The sequence below is a fragment of the Apodemus sylvaticus genome, chromosome 12 (assembly GCF_947179515.1).
Source record: "Apodemus sylvaticus chromosome 12, mApoSyl1.1, whole genome shotgun sequence".
Taxonomy (NCBI): Eukaryota; Metazoa; Chordata; class Mammalia; order Rodentia; family Muridae; genus Apodemus; species Apodemus sylvaticus.
Window position 1 is genome coordinate 47040119 of NC_067483.1, and position 13692 is coordinate 47053810.

Consider the following 13692-nt stretch of genomic DNA (forward strand, 5'->3'; position numbering starts at 1 on the left):
ACACTCTGAAGCTAATAGAAAAGAAACTGGGGAGGACCCTTGAGGACATTGGTACAGGGGGAAAGTTCCTGAACAGAACACCAATAGAGTATGCTTAAGATCAAGAATTGACAAATGGGATCTCATAAAATTACAAAGTTTCTGTAAAGCAAAGGACACCATCAAAAGGACAAATCGGCAACCAACAAATTGGGAAAAGATCTTCACCAACCCTACATCAGATAGAGGGCTACTATCAAATATATACAAAGAACTCAAGACGTTAGACCCCAGAAAACCAAATAACCCTATTAAAAAATGGGGTACAGAGTTAAACAAAGAATTTTTACCTGAAGAACTTTGGATGGCAGAGAAACATCTTAAAAAAATGCTCAACTTCATCAGTCATGAGGGAAATGCAAATCAAAACAACCCTGCGATTTCACCTTACACCAGTCAGAATGGCTAAGATTAAAAAATCAGGAGACAGCAGGTGTTGGTGAAAATGTGGAGAAAGAGGAACACTCCTCCACTGCTGGTGGGTTTGCAAATTAGTACAACCACTCTGTAAATCAGTCTGGTGGTTCCTCAGAAAACTGGGCATGTCACTTCTGAAAGATCCTGCTATACCACTCCTGGGCATATATACCCAGGATATTCCCCAGCATGTAATAAGGATATATGCTCCACTATGTTCATAGCAGCCCTATTTATTATAGCCAGAAGCTGGAAAGAACCCAGGTATCCCTCAACAGAAGAATGGATGCAAAAAATGTGGTATATATACACAATGGAGTACTATTCAGGCATTAGAAACAATGAATTCATGAAATTCTTAGGCAAATGGATAGAGCTGGAGAACATCATACTAAGTGAGGTAACCCAGTCTCAAAATATCAATCATGGTATGCACTCACTAATAAGTGGATATTAGCCTGAAAAACAGGAATACCCAAAACATAATCCACACATCAAATGAAGTAAAAGAAGAACAGAGGAGTGGCCCCTGGTTCTGGAAAGACTCAGTGTAGCAGTATAAGGCAAAACCAGAACAGGGAAGTGGGAAGGGGTGGGTGGGAGAACAGGGGGAGGTAAGGGGGCTTATGTGACTTTCGGGGAGTGGGGGACCAGAAAAGGGGAAATCATTTGAAATGTAAATAAAAATATATTGAATAAAAAAAATAACACTGAAAAAAAGAAATGCTTCATCCTTCAGGAAAGCTCCTTAAACAGGGAGGTAATTAAGTCAAATTAGTTTGAGAAAATCCCTGAAACTGAGCAGATTTAGCAGACACCTTTCCTTCCAGAGTAAACAAACTAGCTAGATTGCTGAGAATCACTCAGATAAGCAAAGCTGCAAGGAAGGATCTCAGACCACTCTAGATGCAAAAAAGGAGGAGATAAAACCAACTTTCCCCAAAAAGCAAGATCCTACACAGTACTTGTAAGGTGTTTGGACAGCTGAATCACTTGGAAAAGACACTCTTCAACCTATTGTACTGCCTACAAGCTATTTAATATACTACACTGTGTTTTTGTGAATTGTCAGCCATAATGGGTGGACTTTGGTGATGTAGTTGTCTTTGAGTCATTTATTCTCCTATAAGAAACCTCTCATCAATATTTCTAAAGGAAATATTGATAAAACTCTGAAGAGGCAAAAGGCATCAGGAGAGATTCCATCTTGTCCTCTAAACTCTGTTTTCAGCTGCTGTCCTTGGAGAAAACTGCTGTCTTTGAGTGATATGGCCCCCACTATTGGGCTCTGGGAAAGAGACCAGCTTGCCAAAATAGGAAAAACTGATCGCAGTAACAAGATAAGTTAAAAAAAAACATGAATCAATCCAAGGACAAGATACCCCTTTGTAGATGTGTGGTCTCTCTCTCCCTGACTATATCATTTTGACAGTTAACATTCCTTTACCCATTTATCCAGTCATATAATCCCAAGGTTTGAAAGCCCCAGCTTGCAATTTTCTTCCTATATAAATGCTAAACCCCTAGACTCAATTGTCACTCTCCTTACTAATCCATCATGAAGGTTTATAGTCCAAGCTTGAGCTTGAATAAAGACTCCCATGTGTTTGCATTAGATTTTTTGTTCCTGGTGGTCTCTGTTTTTTTTCAATCTGGGTACTACTCGAGGTTCATCAAATTGGAATTTGGTGGTATCTGTACATTGGTCTGCCATGGGCTCATTGTGTGGGGTGAGTTGATGTTTGTATATTTCTCTCTGTAGGAAAAATTCTCACATATCAGAATTGTACATAAATAATTTTCTATTCTATTTTATTTTATATTTATAGTGCTAGTACTGGCCCTTAGTACCCTAAGTACTTAGTTCTTAGTACTATCTCCTGAAACTAATATACCTTCCCTTATATTCTATGTTAGTATTATATTATAGAACATCCTGATTTCATAATCTTGAACTGCTTGTAATCAGAGAGAAACTAATGATCACTAATCATAATGGTAATTATCACCATTCTGTTTAGTTTGACTTTTTTTAATATGTAAGTCACTTGTTGCTGTTTGTCTTTTTATGAAATATCTTCATTTAGGGTAAAAGATCTGAGCCCATTTTCAGGTTTCAAACCTAACTAAACATACCAATCCCTAAATCAGAAACCACACCAATCCCTGTGCCTGATACACACCAATCTCTGGGTATATCTTGAAATCTTGCCATTCCTCACCCTGGAAATGTTCATCACCTTCTCCCCCCCAAAAAAGTATTATATGTACTTGCCTCCTGCTCAGTTTCCTGCTGCATCTTAGACAAGCAGAGGAAGCCACGCTCTTATTGTAAGGCCCTTTAGGTCAGGCAAGTCACTTAACCCCACCTCCAGACTACTAAAATGGCTATTTCTAGCCCTATGAGAATCGAATGGCCAAATTCCTTCCTAAAGGGAGGGAGGAAGGCCCAAGATGAGCTCAATATCTCACCAATCACTGAGCTTGTTCAAGATCTGCTTAAAAAAACAAACAAGCAAACAAACAAACAAACAAAAAAACCCACCAATCCCAAGGTGCCTTTGAAAGCTTGTACCCCCTCCTCCCAGTCCATCAACAAACCCTATATAAATCCACCTCCTGCCAAACCTTTGTTGCTTCACTCTGGAGCAAAGACAGCTTTCTCTAGTATCTTCCTCAATAAAGCTCTTGTGTGAGTTTTGTTATTTGCAGTGTTACTTTGTTGGTTTCCTAGGTTCCCTGCTGCCAGGATTCCTTGCCCTTCAGAGCTGTCACACTTGCACTTGGAAACTCAGAGCTGCAGAACCTCAATTGAGGAAGCATTTCCTTTCAGAGCTATAACACTTAAAATTCCTACATAACCCAGACTGTCCTGGATTTCAAGAATGTCATACTTTTACCTCTCAAAGCCATCTGGCCAGGTGTAGACATCCACATTTGAATGGGCCCTTAAAGGTGCAAATTAAATATCTCAGTGTCTCTTCCTAGTCTTTCAAAGAAAAAAAAAATTTTTTTGCAATTTTATTGCCCTTCATTATTTGGCCTCATACTCTTCAAGTTTTCTCTTTTATTCCTCTTTTCTTTTTAAAGATTTATTTACTTTATGTATATGAGCACCCTATCTGCATGTACACCTGCTTTCCAGGAGGAGGCTTCAGAACTCATTACAGATGATTGTGAGCCACCACATGGTTCTGTGAATTAAACTCAGGACTTCTGGAAGAGCAGCCCATGTTCTTAACTGCTGAGCCATCTCTCCAGCCCTCAAGTTTTCATGACCTAGTTTCATACTTAAAGTCATAATGGAGACCTAGTCTACATAATTAAATGCTTGAATAAGAAAAGAATTGTCCTTTAATCAGTGATATATGATATACCCAGGCCATACAAAGGAATAATTAATTTAATGAAATTTTTGGCTTGTTTGCTTTTGGGAAGAGAACTTAGTATGTAGCATAATGTATACCCTCAAACTCTGAAATCTCTTGATCCAGGGTCCTAATTGCAAGAATCATAATTCAGTGCCATATACAACTGACAAATATATTACTTTAAAAACAGATTATCAGGCCAGAAAGATGACTCAGTCAGTGAGAATGCTTGCCTCTAAGGCTGGAGTCCTGAGTTCAATCCCTCAGACCCATATGATGAAAATTTTCAAGCTGACACTTACAGGTTCTCTGATACCTACATGTTTAATGCAGTATAAACACCTCAATAAACACATACATGTATTATGTACATGTACAGTATAAATAAATAAATACAGTGAAAAAATAAATGCAAATATTATCATCAATGGCTTTCAAAACAGTCCTTTTCTTTAGGTGACATTATCTTATAATGGAGATTCTAGGAAATTCAATTTTTTTCTTTTTTTTTTATTCGATGTATTCTTTATTTACATTTCAAATGATTTCCCATTTTCTGGGTCGCCACTCCCCGCAAATCCCATAAGCCCTCTTCCCTTCCCCTGTTCCTCCAACAACTCCTTCCCACTTCCCTGTTCTGGTATTCCCCTATATTGTTGCATTGAGTCTTTCCAGAACCAGGGGCCACTCCTCTATTCTTTTTGGACATCATTTAATATGTGGATTATTACTTGGGTATTCCAAGTTTCTAGTTTATTATCCACTTATCAGTGAGTGCATACCATGACTGAACTTTTGAGACTGGGTTACCTCACTTAGTATGATGTTCTCCAGCTCCATCCATTTGTATATGATTTGCAGGAATTCATTATTTCTAATGGCTGAATAGTACTCCATTGTGTAAATATACCACATTTTTTTGTATCCATTCCTCTGTTGAGGGACACCTGGGTTGTTTCCAGCTTCTGGCTTCTACAAATAGGGCTGCTATGAACATAGTGGAGCATGTGTCCTTATTACATGCTGGGGAATCCTCTGGAGTGGTATATGCCCAGGAGTGGTATAGCAGGGTCCTCCGAAGTGCCATGCCCAGTTTTCTGAGGAACCGACAGACTAATTTCCAAAGTGGTTGCACCATCTTACAATCCCACCAGCAGTGGAGGAGTGTTCCTCTTTCTTCATATCCTCGCCAGCACCTGCTGTCTCCTGAGGTTTTGACCTTAGCCATTCTGACTGGTGTGAGGTGAAATCTCAAGGTTGTTTTGATTTGCATTTCCCTAATGAACTTCAGCCCTCCGAAGTTCTTCATGTGAAAAATCTTTGTTTAGTTCGGTACCCCACTTTTAATGGGGTTATTTGGTTCTCTAGGTTCTACCTTCTTGAGTTCTCTGTATATATTAGATATTAGCCCTCTGTTAGATTTAGGGTTGGTGAAGATCCTTTCCCAATCTGTTGGTTGACGTTTTGTCCTTTTGACAGTGTCCTTTGCCTTACAGAAACTTTGTAGTTTTATGAGGTCCCATTTGTCAATTCTTGATCTTAGAGCTTAAGCTATTGGTGTTCTATTCAGGAACTTTTCCCCTGTGCCCATGTCCTCAAGGGTCTTCCCCAGTTTCTTTTCGATTAGTTTCAGTGTTTCAGGTTTTATGTGGAGGTCCTTGATCCATTTGGAGTTGAGCTTAGTACAAGGAGATAAGAATGGATTGATTCGCATTCTTCTGCATGCTGACCTCCAATTGAACCAGCACCATTTGTTGAAAAGGCTATCTTTTTTCTACTGGATGCTTTCAGCTCCTTTATTGAAGATCAAGTGACCATAGGTGTGTGGGTTCATTTCTGGGTCTTCAATCTTATTCCATTGATCGGCTTGCCTGACATTGTACCAATACCATGCAGTTTTTATCACTATTGCTCTGTAGTAAAGTTTGAGGTCTGGAATACTGAATCCCCCTGAAGTTCTTTTACTGTTGAGAATAGTTTTAGCTATCCTGGGTTTTTTGTTATTTCAGATGAATTTGAGCATTGCTCTTTCTAGCTCTATGAAGAACTGGGTTGGGATTTTGATGGGAATTGCATTGAATCTGTAGATTTCCTTTGGCAATATGGCCATTTTAACTATATTAATCCTGCTAATCCATGACCATGGAAGATTTTTCCATTTTCTGAGATCTTCATCGATTTCCTTCTTCAGAGATCTGAAGTTCTTGTCATATAGGTCTTTCACTTGTTTGGTTAGAATCACACCAAGATACTTTATGCTGTTTGTGGCTATTGTGAAGGGTGTCATTTCCCTAATTTCTTTCTCAGTCTGCTTATCCTTTGAGTGTATAAAGGCTACTGATTTGCTTGAGTTGATTTTGTAGTCAGTCATTTTGCTGAAGTTTTTTTTATCAGCTGTAGGAGTTCTCTAGTAGAGTTTTTTGGGTCACTTTAGTATACTATCATATCATCTGTAAATAGTGATAGTTTGACTTCTTCCTTTCCAATTTGTATCACTTTGACTTCCTTATTTTGTCTAATTGCTCTAGCTAGGTCTTCAAGAACTGTATTAAAAAGATATGGAGAGAGGGGGCAGCTTTGTCTAGTCCCTGATTTTAGTGGGATTGCTTCAAGTTCTTAATAACACAAACATTTACTTTTTTTAAAAAATATTGCAGAGAAAATAGTACTCACCGTAACATGAGGGCATATCAGACCATCCATTATAAGTACATGTTATGGAGCCCTTGGTCTGTTTATATGAATTTTCATATCCAACATGACATTCATAGTCTAATTTGTCATTGAGTTTAAACCACGTGCTATTATTCTTAGTTACAGCATTCTCAAATACAGGCACATCACATGATTCTAATGAAAAATGAAAGAGACAATTTCATTTCTAATGTGGCAATAGTCAATATGAGTAATTCTCATGAGAACAAAAGTCTTTATAGATTAATATGCAATGTGGTAACAAATTAAATACTGTGTTGAAGAAACCTATGGAGACCAGCAATAATTTATTTATTTGAACGTTATAAAAATGGAAAATACATTTCTATTTAGCATGTCTCCTTTCTTAAACTTTATAAAATTTATTTTAGAAATAATTTCTCAGTTCAATTTTTCATATACTTATGGCACACTCCAAAAAATAGATAAGTGCAAATGTGTATTTTTAGGGAAATTTGATAGTATTTTGTGAATTAACATCATATATTTAGTAGTTCAAATGAATCATAAAATATAGAGAAGTAGATTAGCTGAACTTAAAAAAAAAACAGCTATTATATCAAGGGTTTTTCTCTTTCACAGTAAGAAAACCCAATAAATTCTTGTCTATTTTAATTTAACAAAAATAAATATTACATGTAAATAATTTTAATTGATTTTCTATTATTAGATCCTGTAAAATCAGAGTAGATGAAAAAATATTCGATATTATGAAATTAGTGAATATCTTAAATCAACTTATTTAAGGTATGTTAAATACTTTTTGAAAAAATAGCACTGGGAATTTTTTTAATAAATAAGATTAAATGAACTGTTCATTAATCCTAGATAATCTTCATTAACTATATGTCCTAAAACAAAGGAGTCTTTTCAAACACCAAAATTTGCTGGTACCTAGAAATGCTTCTTTCTTTCTAATATCAAAATATTTAAAAAGATCTTCTAAGGAAAGATTTTCTGACATTGACTGTACCTCATAATTTCAAATACATATTATAAGGTTATCACATATTCAGGAATTCACAGCTCATTGAAGACTTCTTTACTAGATTTAAAACTAGGATATTTTATAGCATTGAGAAGGCAAATAAACTGTTATTCTACAATGCAGGAATAATTCCAAATAGAAAAAAAGCTGTGTATTTTTTCTTGAAGTTTACAAATGAAAGAATATCAGCTATCTACAAGGACAATAAAGCTAAACTCTGATGCATATTCAGTATAATTGCAATAGTATAATAAAATACTCACTAATGCACGAGGGCTGAGGTGACCATCCATTTTGAAGGCAAGTAATTGATCCAGATGTTTCTCCTGTATTTGTTACATACCCCTGTTTACATCTATACCATGTTTTTCTATTTAGAGCATATGTAAAATCAGATTCAGAAAAGAAACCATTCTCAATTTCTATATCTGATATTGAACATGTCTCTAAAAAATAAAGAGTAAGTAAAAAATAAGTATATGTATAACAGCTTATGAATTTACAATATTTAAAAAATACAAAAGTAGCCATTAGTCATTTGTACATACATACCTGAAATAATCAAAATCATTCACATTACTAGATCACAAAAAGAAAACAAATTATAAACATTATAGGTTTTAAGACACCAAACCCGGATGCTATTGTTGATGCCAAGAAGAGCTTGATGACAGGAGCTTGATACACTTGTCTCCTGAGAAGCTTTGCCAGATCCTGACCAGTACAGATGAAGATGCTCATAGCCAACCATAGGACTGAGCAAGGGATCCCTATGGGGGAATGGGGAAATACTGAAGGCCCTGTCTGGGCCTTATCTGGCATCAATGGGAGAGAGGCCTTTGGTCCTGTAAGGGCTTGATGCCTCAGTGTAGATGAATGCTAGGGCAGTAAACAGGAGTGGGTAGGTGGGTTGGGGAACACGCTTATAGAAGCAGAGAAAGCATGCATGGGATAGGGGATTTGTAGAGGGGAAACTAGGAAAGGGATTAACACTTGAAATGTAAAGAAATAAAATATCCAATTAAAAGAGATACACATTAGGAAAAATTCAAGAAATTAAAAGAAAGTGAGTAGAATTGGGAGTGGGAATCATTACATTTAAAATAACATCACTAAATTAACTTTACATCTTGATTCTTTAAAAGATCCCTAAATTAATCAACTTTTAAACAGACATAGCAGAGAAAAAGTAAGAGAAATACAGAGATAGTACAAATTGTCATTATCAGCAATGATGGGAGTTGTATCATTATGTTTTTACATGCTTCAAAAAACAATTGGGAAATATTATGGACATTCATGTCAATTAATTTTGCAATTTAAAATTAATAAAATTAGTAAACCATAGACTATGCTCCCCTAGAAAAATAGATAACATGAACATAATTGCAACAACTTGAAAACATGTATTAGCTATTTATCCACTGAGGCTGCAGCATACAACAGAATAGTTCCACAAGAAACTAAGAAAGAAATCCACAGCTATAGTTATTGCTAGAAAAAATTAATTATGCTGTTTTAATTTTCTTGAAATTGATCACAGAAAAGAATTTTTCATACATGAGCAAACTTAACATAAAAGTCACATGACAAGGGACCATAGCAAGACAAGTCTTCAAATTTCTCAAGTATCTAGATATTTTAAATCTAATTTAAGTATTATATAATGTGTTCATTAATAGAAATAGTATAATTCCATAACCATAAATTTCTACAACAAATACTTTCATTTAACATGTAAATATTTTAAATTTAACTATTTAGGAAGAAATAAATTTAATATCTAATATTATCAGAAATTGTCTTATGTAATAATCACTAAAGAAATGCATGATGTTGCTGAGTGTACAAAACGATTTCTATATCTAAGACTTGGGGAATCATGAAGAGCAGAAAGACTTTTAGGTCAAGAAAACTAAGATGCCTACTAGGAGATAATGTCTTCTATATATAACAGGTAGGCAGCACCCATAAAATCACAAAAATATGGTTGTCTAAGTGAGTTTACTAGAATACCAGTTGACATCCCAATACATATGGAGAAAATTTTACAACCACTACCACTTGATGAAGAACAGCATGTAATTAATATTTGCTCAAAATCAATCTTCTCTAGGAATACGCCTTTCTCTGATAAGTTATCCAATATCAAGTGATCAGACCAAAATCATGCAATTAAGCCTGCCAGCTTTAAATGGACTCACTAGGTAGGTGTGTGTGTGTGTGTGTGTGTGTGTGTGTGTGTATGTGTGTGTGTGTGTATGTGTGTGTGTGTGTGTGTGTGTGTGTGTGTGTAACGATTAATGTTAGAAAAATTGTTCAAGAGACAAAAGAAGATGAGTAAATAGGAATAGAAAGATGATTAAGTATAGTACTCATTTATGAGAGCTGAATTGTCAATATTTTCACATTACTCAACTCTTACCAGAAAAGTTACTATCTGAAGTAAAATTAATTCAGACATATACATACAAGTGATCAACATGCACTCAATAAGAGATTGAAATATTCAGCTTTATATGGGTTGTCTTTATCACATTCTTTCAACCAAAACTCAAGGAACACCACACAAGAAAGTGCAAAAGGAGAGGAAGAGTCAGGAAAGGCGCTACCAGGAAGCCTTATTTTCCAGATACAAAAAGAAAGATGCACATATGACTTCAGATTGTTTGTGAGAATATGTCTAAGACCTGCCTAAGAGTAAGGTAGACCAATTCTAGGATGGAGCATGTGTGGGCATAGAACCACACACCTAGTAGCTTCTGGCAAAGGAAGAATCAGGGTTTTTCTAATAAGTATGACCTCTGATAAATCAGCAACTCTCTACTGTAACACTATACATGTAAGAATATAAACACATCACAAATTGGACATCATGTCTTGATTTAAGCAAAACACATAGGACAGAAAGTTGGGTGGGTATTACAGGAATCATATACCTGTAATTAGTTGGAGACTACTGGCTATGATCAACACACATTGTTGAAATGTTTGGAAAAACTACAAAAAATAAAATTCTCAAAAAATTAAAATTATATTTATGTGGCCTAAATACACAAAATAATTCACAAATATTTACTTAGTCCTCATTGAATGCTAAAATCTTGGAAATAACTATTAGAAACTCAGAAAATGAGCCATATCATGAAAGAAAATACAAATTTGTTAGGGAGTTATGTCCTAAATATATAAAGTATAAATAAATTCTGAAATAAAATATCCAACTAAAGAGGGATTTTTAGGTGATTGCTATTATTATTGCATGAGGAGGATGTAATAAAAATACAAGGATATATTACTATGCTGATAAGCTTTGAATCTAAAACCTGAAGCTTTTGATTTTTAAAGCAAAACAATTCAATTGGAAGACTTGTTCATTGCTGTTATGGATGTAAAATGTCCCAACCATTCTTGCAAACCATATGCTAGATTATTACAGACTGAATCATCCATAATGCTATAGTATGCATTGATTTTAGTTTTGGATATTTTTTAATAAATTCTTTATGAACTTTAATTGAACAACATGTTCAAATTTTCATAAATAACTCACTATTTAACACATTTTAAAATAGCCAAAATATTCCTTTAAAATGTGCAAATAGCTTAATTGTTATATATCTACATAACTGATATTTCAAGTAAACTTCACTTACTATACAAGCTATAAAACAGAAGAACAATACATATATGCTACTGAAAGTAATAGAATTAAGTTAGAAAACATGATGCACAGCCTATGGCTACCAGCAGACCAGTAGGCTAGTCATTCACTAACTTTCCCTGCTCTCTTATTTCTTCCCTCAGGCACACCAACTGTAGGTCATTCCTATCAGAAGATGAACTTTCTTTCTTTTTTTGTATATATGTATTTTTTATTTTCTATATTCTTTGTTTACATTCCAAATGCTTTCGCTTTCCCAGTTCCCCCCTCCCCATACATCCCATAAGTCCTCTTCTCTCCACCCATTCTCCTATCATTCCCCCTCCCTTTTCTCTGTCCTGGTATTCCCCTACAATGCTGGATCAAGCCTTTCCAGGATCAGGGCCCTCTTCTTCCTTCTTCATGGGAATCATTTGATATGCTAATTGTGTCTTCAGCATTCAGAGCTTCTAGGCTAACTAATATCCACTTATCAATGATTGCATTCCATGTGTATTCTTTTGTGATTTTGTTACCTCACTTAGGATGATATTTTCCAGTTCTCACCATTTGCCTAAAAAATTCATGAATTCATTGTTTTTAATTCATGAGTAGTATTCCATTGTGTAAATATACCACATTTTCTGTATCCATTCCTCCACTGAGGGACATCTGGGTTCTTTCCAGCTTCTAGCTATTATACATATGGCTGCTATGAACATAGTGGAGCATGTGTCATTATTGTATGCTGGAGAATCCTCTGAGTCTATGTCGAGGAGAGGTATAGCAGGATCATCCGCAAGTGTCATGTCCAGTTTTCGGAGGAACCACCAGACTGATTTCCATAGTGGTTGTACCATCTTACAATCCCACCAGCAGTGGAGAAGTGTTCCTCTTTCTCCACATCCTCACCAACACCTGCTGTCTCCTGAGTTTTTAACCTTAGCCATTCTGACTGGTGTGAGGTGAAATCTCAGGGTTGTTTTGATTTGAATTTCACTAATGACTAATGATGAGCATTTCTTAAGGTGCTTCTCGTCCATCTGAATTTCTTCAGGTGAAAATTCTTTGTTTAGACCTTACCCCATTTATTAATAGGGTTATTTGGTTCCCTGCAGTCTAACTTCTTGAGTTCTTTGTATATATTGGATATTAGCCCTCTAACAGATGTAGGGTTGGTGAAGATCTTTTCCCAATTTGTTGGTTGCCATTTTGTCCTTTTGACAGTGTCCTGTGCCTTACAGAAACTTTGTAATTTTATGAGATCCCATTTGTCAATTCTTGATGAAATCAGAAAAAGAATACCTTCTAGATCAGAGTCTGCCCAGGCCACCAGAATTCTATCCTACATCTCTTGTGGAGGCCCCATGCTCTGCCATCCACAGAGATCTGTAGACCACAGAAGAAATAGAAACCAGACCAGATATCCATAAATTAGCATCTAGAGATAAAAATCATTCTAAACCTATGTGCATATACACCAGCATTTGAACACAACCAACAACAGATAGGGCATTATATTACAATTACAGCCCAGCTATCCTACACCAAAACAGTACTATCAGTACTCCAAAACAACTGAAGCACAAGAAAATGATGATAAAATCTACTTTATGAAGATGATAAATGTCCTAAAAGAAGAGGTAAAGAGTCTCTTAAAGAAATTGAGGGAAAGACAAACAAAATGTTGGAGGAAAGGAATGAATATTTTAAGGAATGTCAAGAAATCAAAAAAATGTTGATGGACAAAATAAAATTCAGCAAGACCTAAAAAAATGGAAATAGAAGCAATAAAGAAAACACAAAGTGAGGAAATTCTGGAAATGTAAAAATCTATATAAGTGAAGGAAACTTCAGAATCAAGCATCACCAGAATACAAGAGATGAAAAAGCTTTTGTAGACAGTAAAAGAAATAGATGCATTGATCAAAGAAAATGTTAAATCTGAAAATGTCCTAATGTAAAAGTCCAGGAAATAGAGAAATACTATGAAATAATAGGAAAACTAAGGAAATACTATGAAAACACCAAACATAGAAATGCTAAGAATAGAAAGAAAAGACTCCACTTCAAAGACTTTCGTGGTTTGAATAGGCTTAGCCTAGGGAGTGTGGCCTTGTTGGAGAAAGTATGTCACTGTAGGCTTGGGTTTTAAGATTCTTATCCTAGCTGCCTAGAAGCCACTCTTATGGCCCTCCTGTACCAGGCCTGCCTGAATGCTGCCATGTCTCTGTCTTTATAATAATGGACTGAACCTTTGAACCTGTAACTCAGCCAGAATTATATATTGTCCTTATAAGAGCTGCCTTGGTCAAGGTGTCACTTCACAGCAGTAAGATCCTAACTAAGTCAATGGCCCAGAAAATAAATTCAACAAAATCATAGTAGAAAACTGTTCTTACCTTAAAGAAATAATTTCTTTTTAAAGATACATGAAGTACACAGAACAAAAAGTAGATAGACCCAAAAGATAAAGATCATTCAAAATATAACAGTCAAAATACTAAGCATTCAGAACA

At 35.5% G+C, this 13692-nt stretch overlaps 1 protein-coding gene across 10 annotated transcripts in view; it reads right to left on the bottom strand.

The window, feature by feature from the left end:
- LOC127697904 (complement factor H-like) overlaps positions 1-13692 on the bottom strand; it is a 577689-nt gene that overhangs the window by 473487 nt on the left and 90510 nt on the right. For 9 of the 10 annotated variants that reach the window (XM_052201284.1, XM_052201281.1, XM_052201278.1 and 6 more), the window contains exons 10-11: positions 7794-7976; positions 6501-6677 (exon numbers count right to left, since the gene is read on the bottom strand). The exons of the other annotated variant lie outside the window; for it this stretch is intronic. In XM_052201284.1, the coding sequence (XP_052057244.1) occupies positions 6501-6677; positions 7794-7976 (360 nt within the window). The remainder of the gene's footprint in view (positions 1-6500; positions 6678-7793; positions 7977-13692) is intronic. 10 annotated transcript variants of the gene reach the window in all.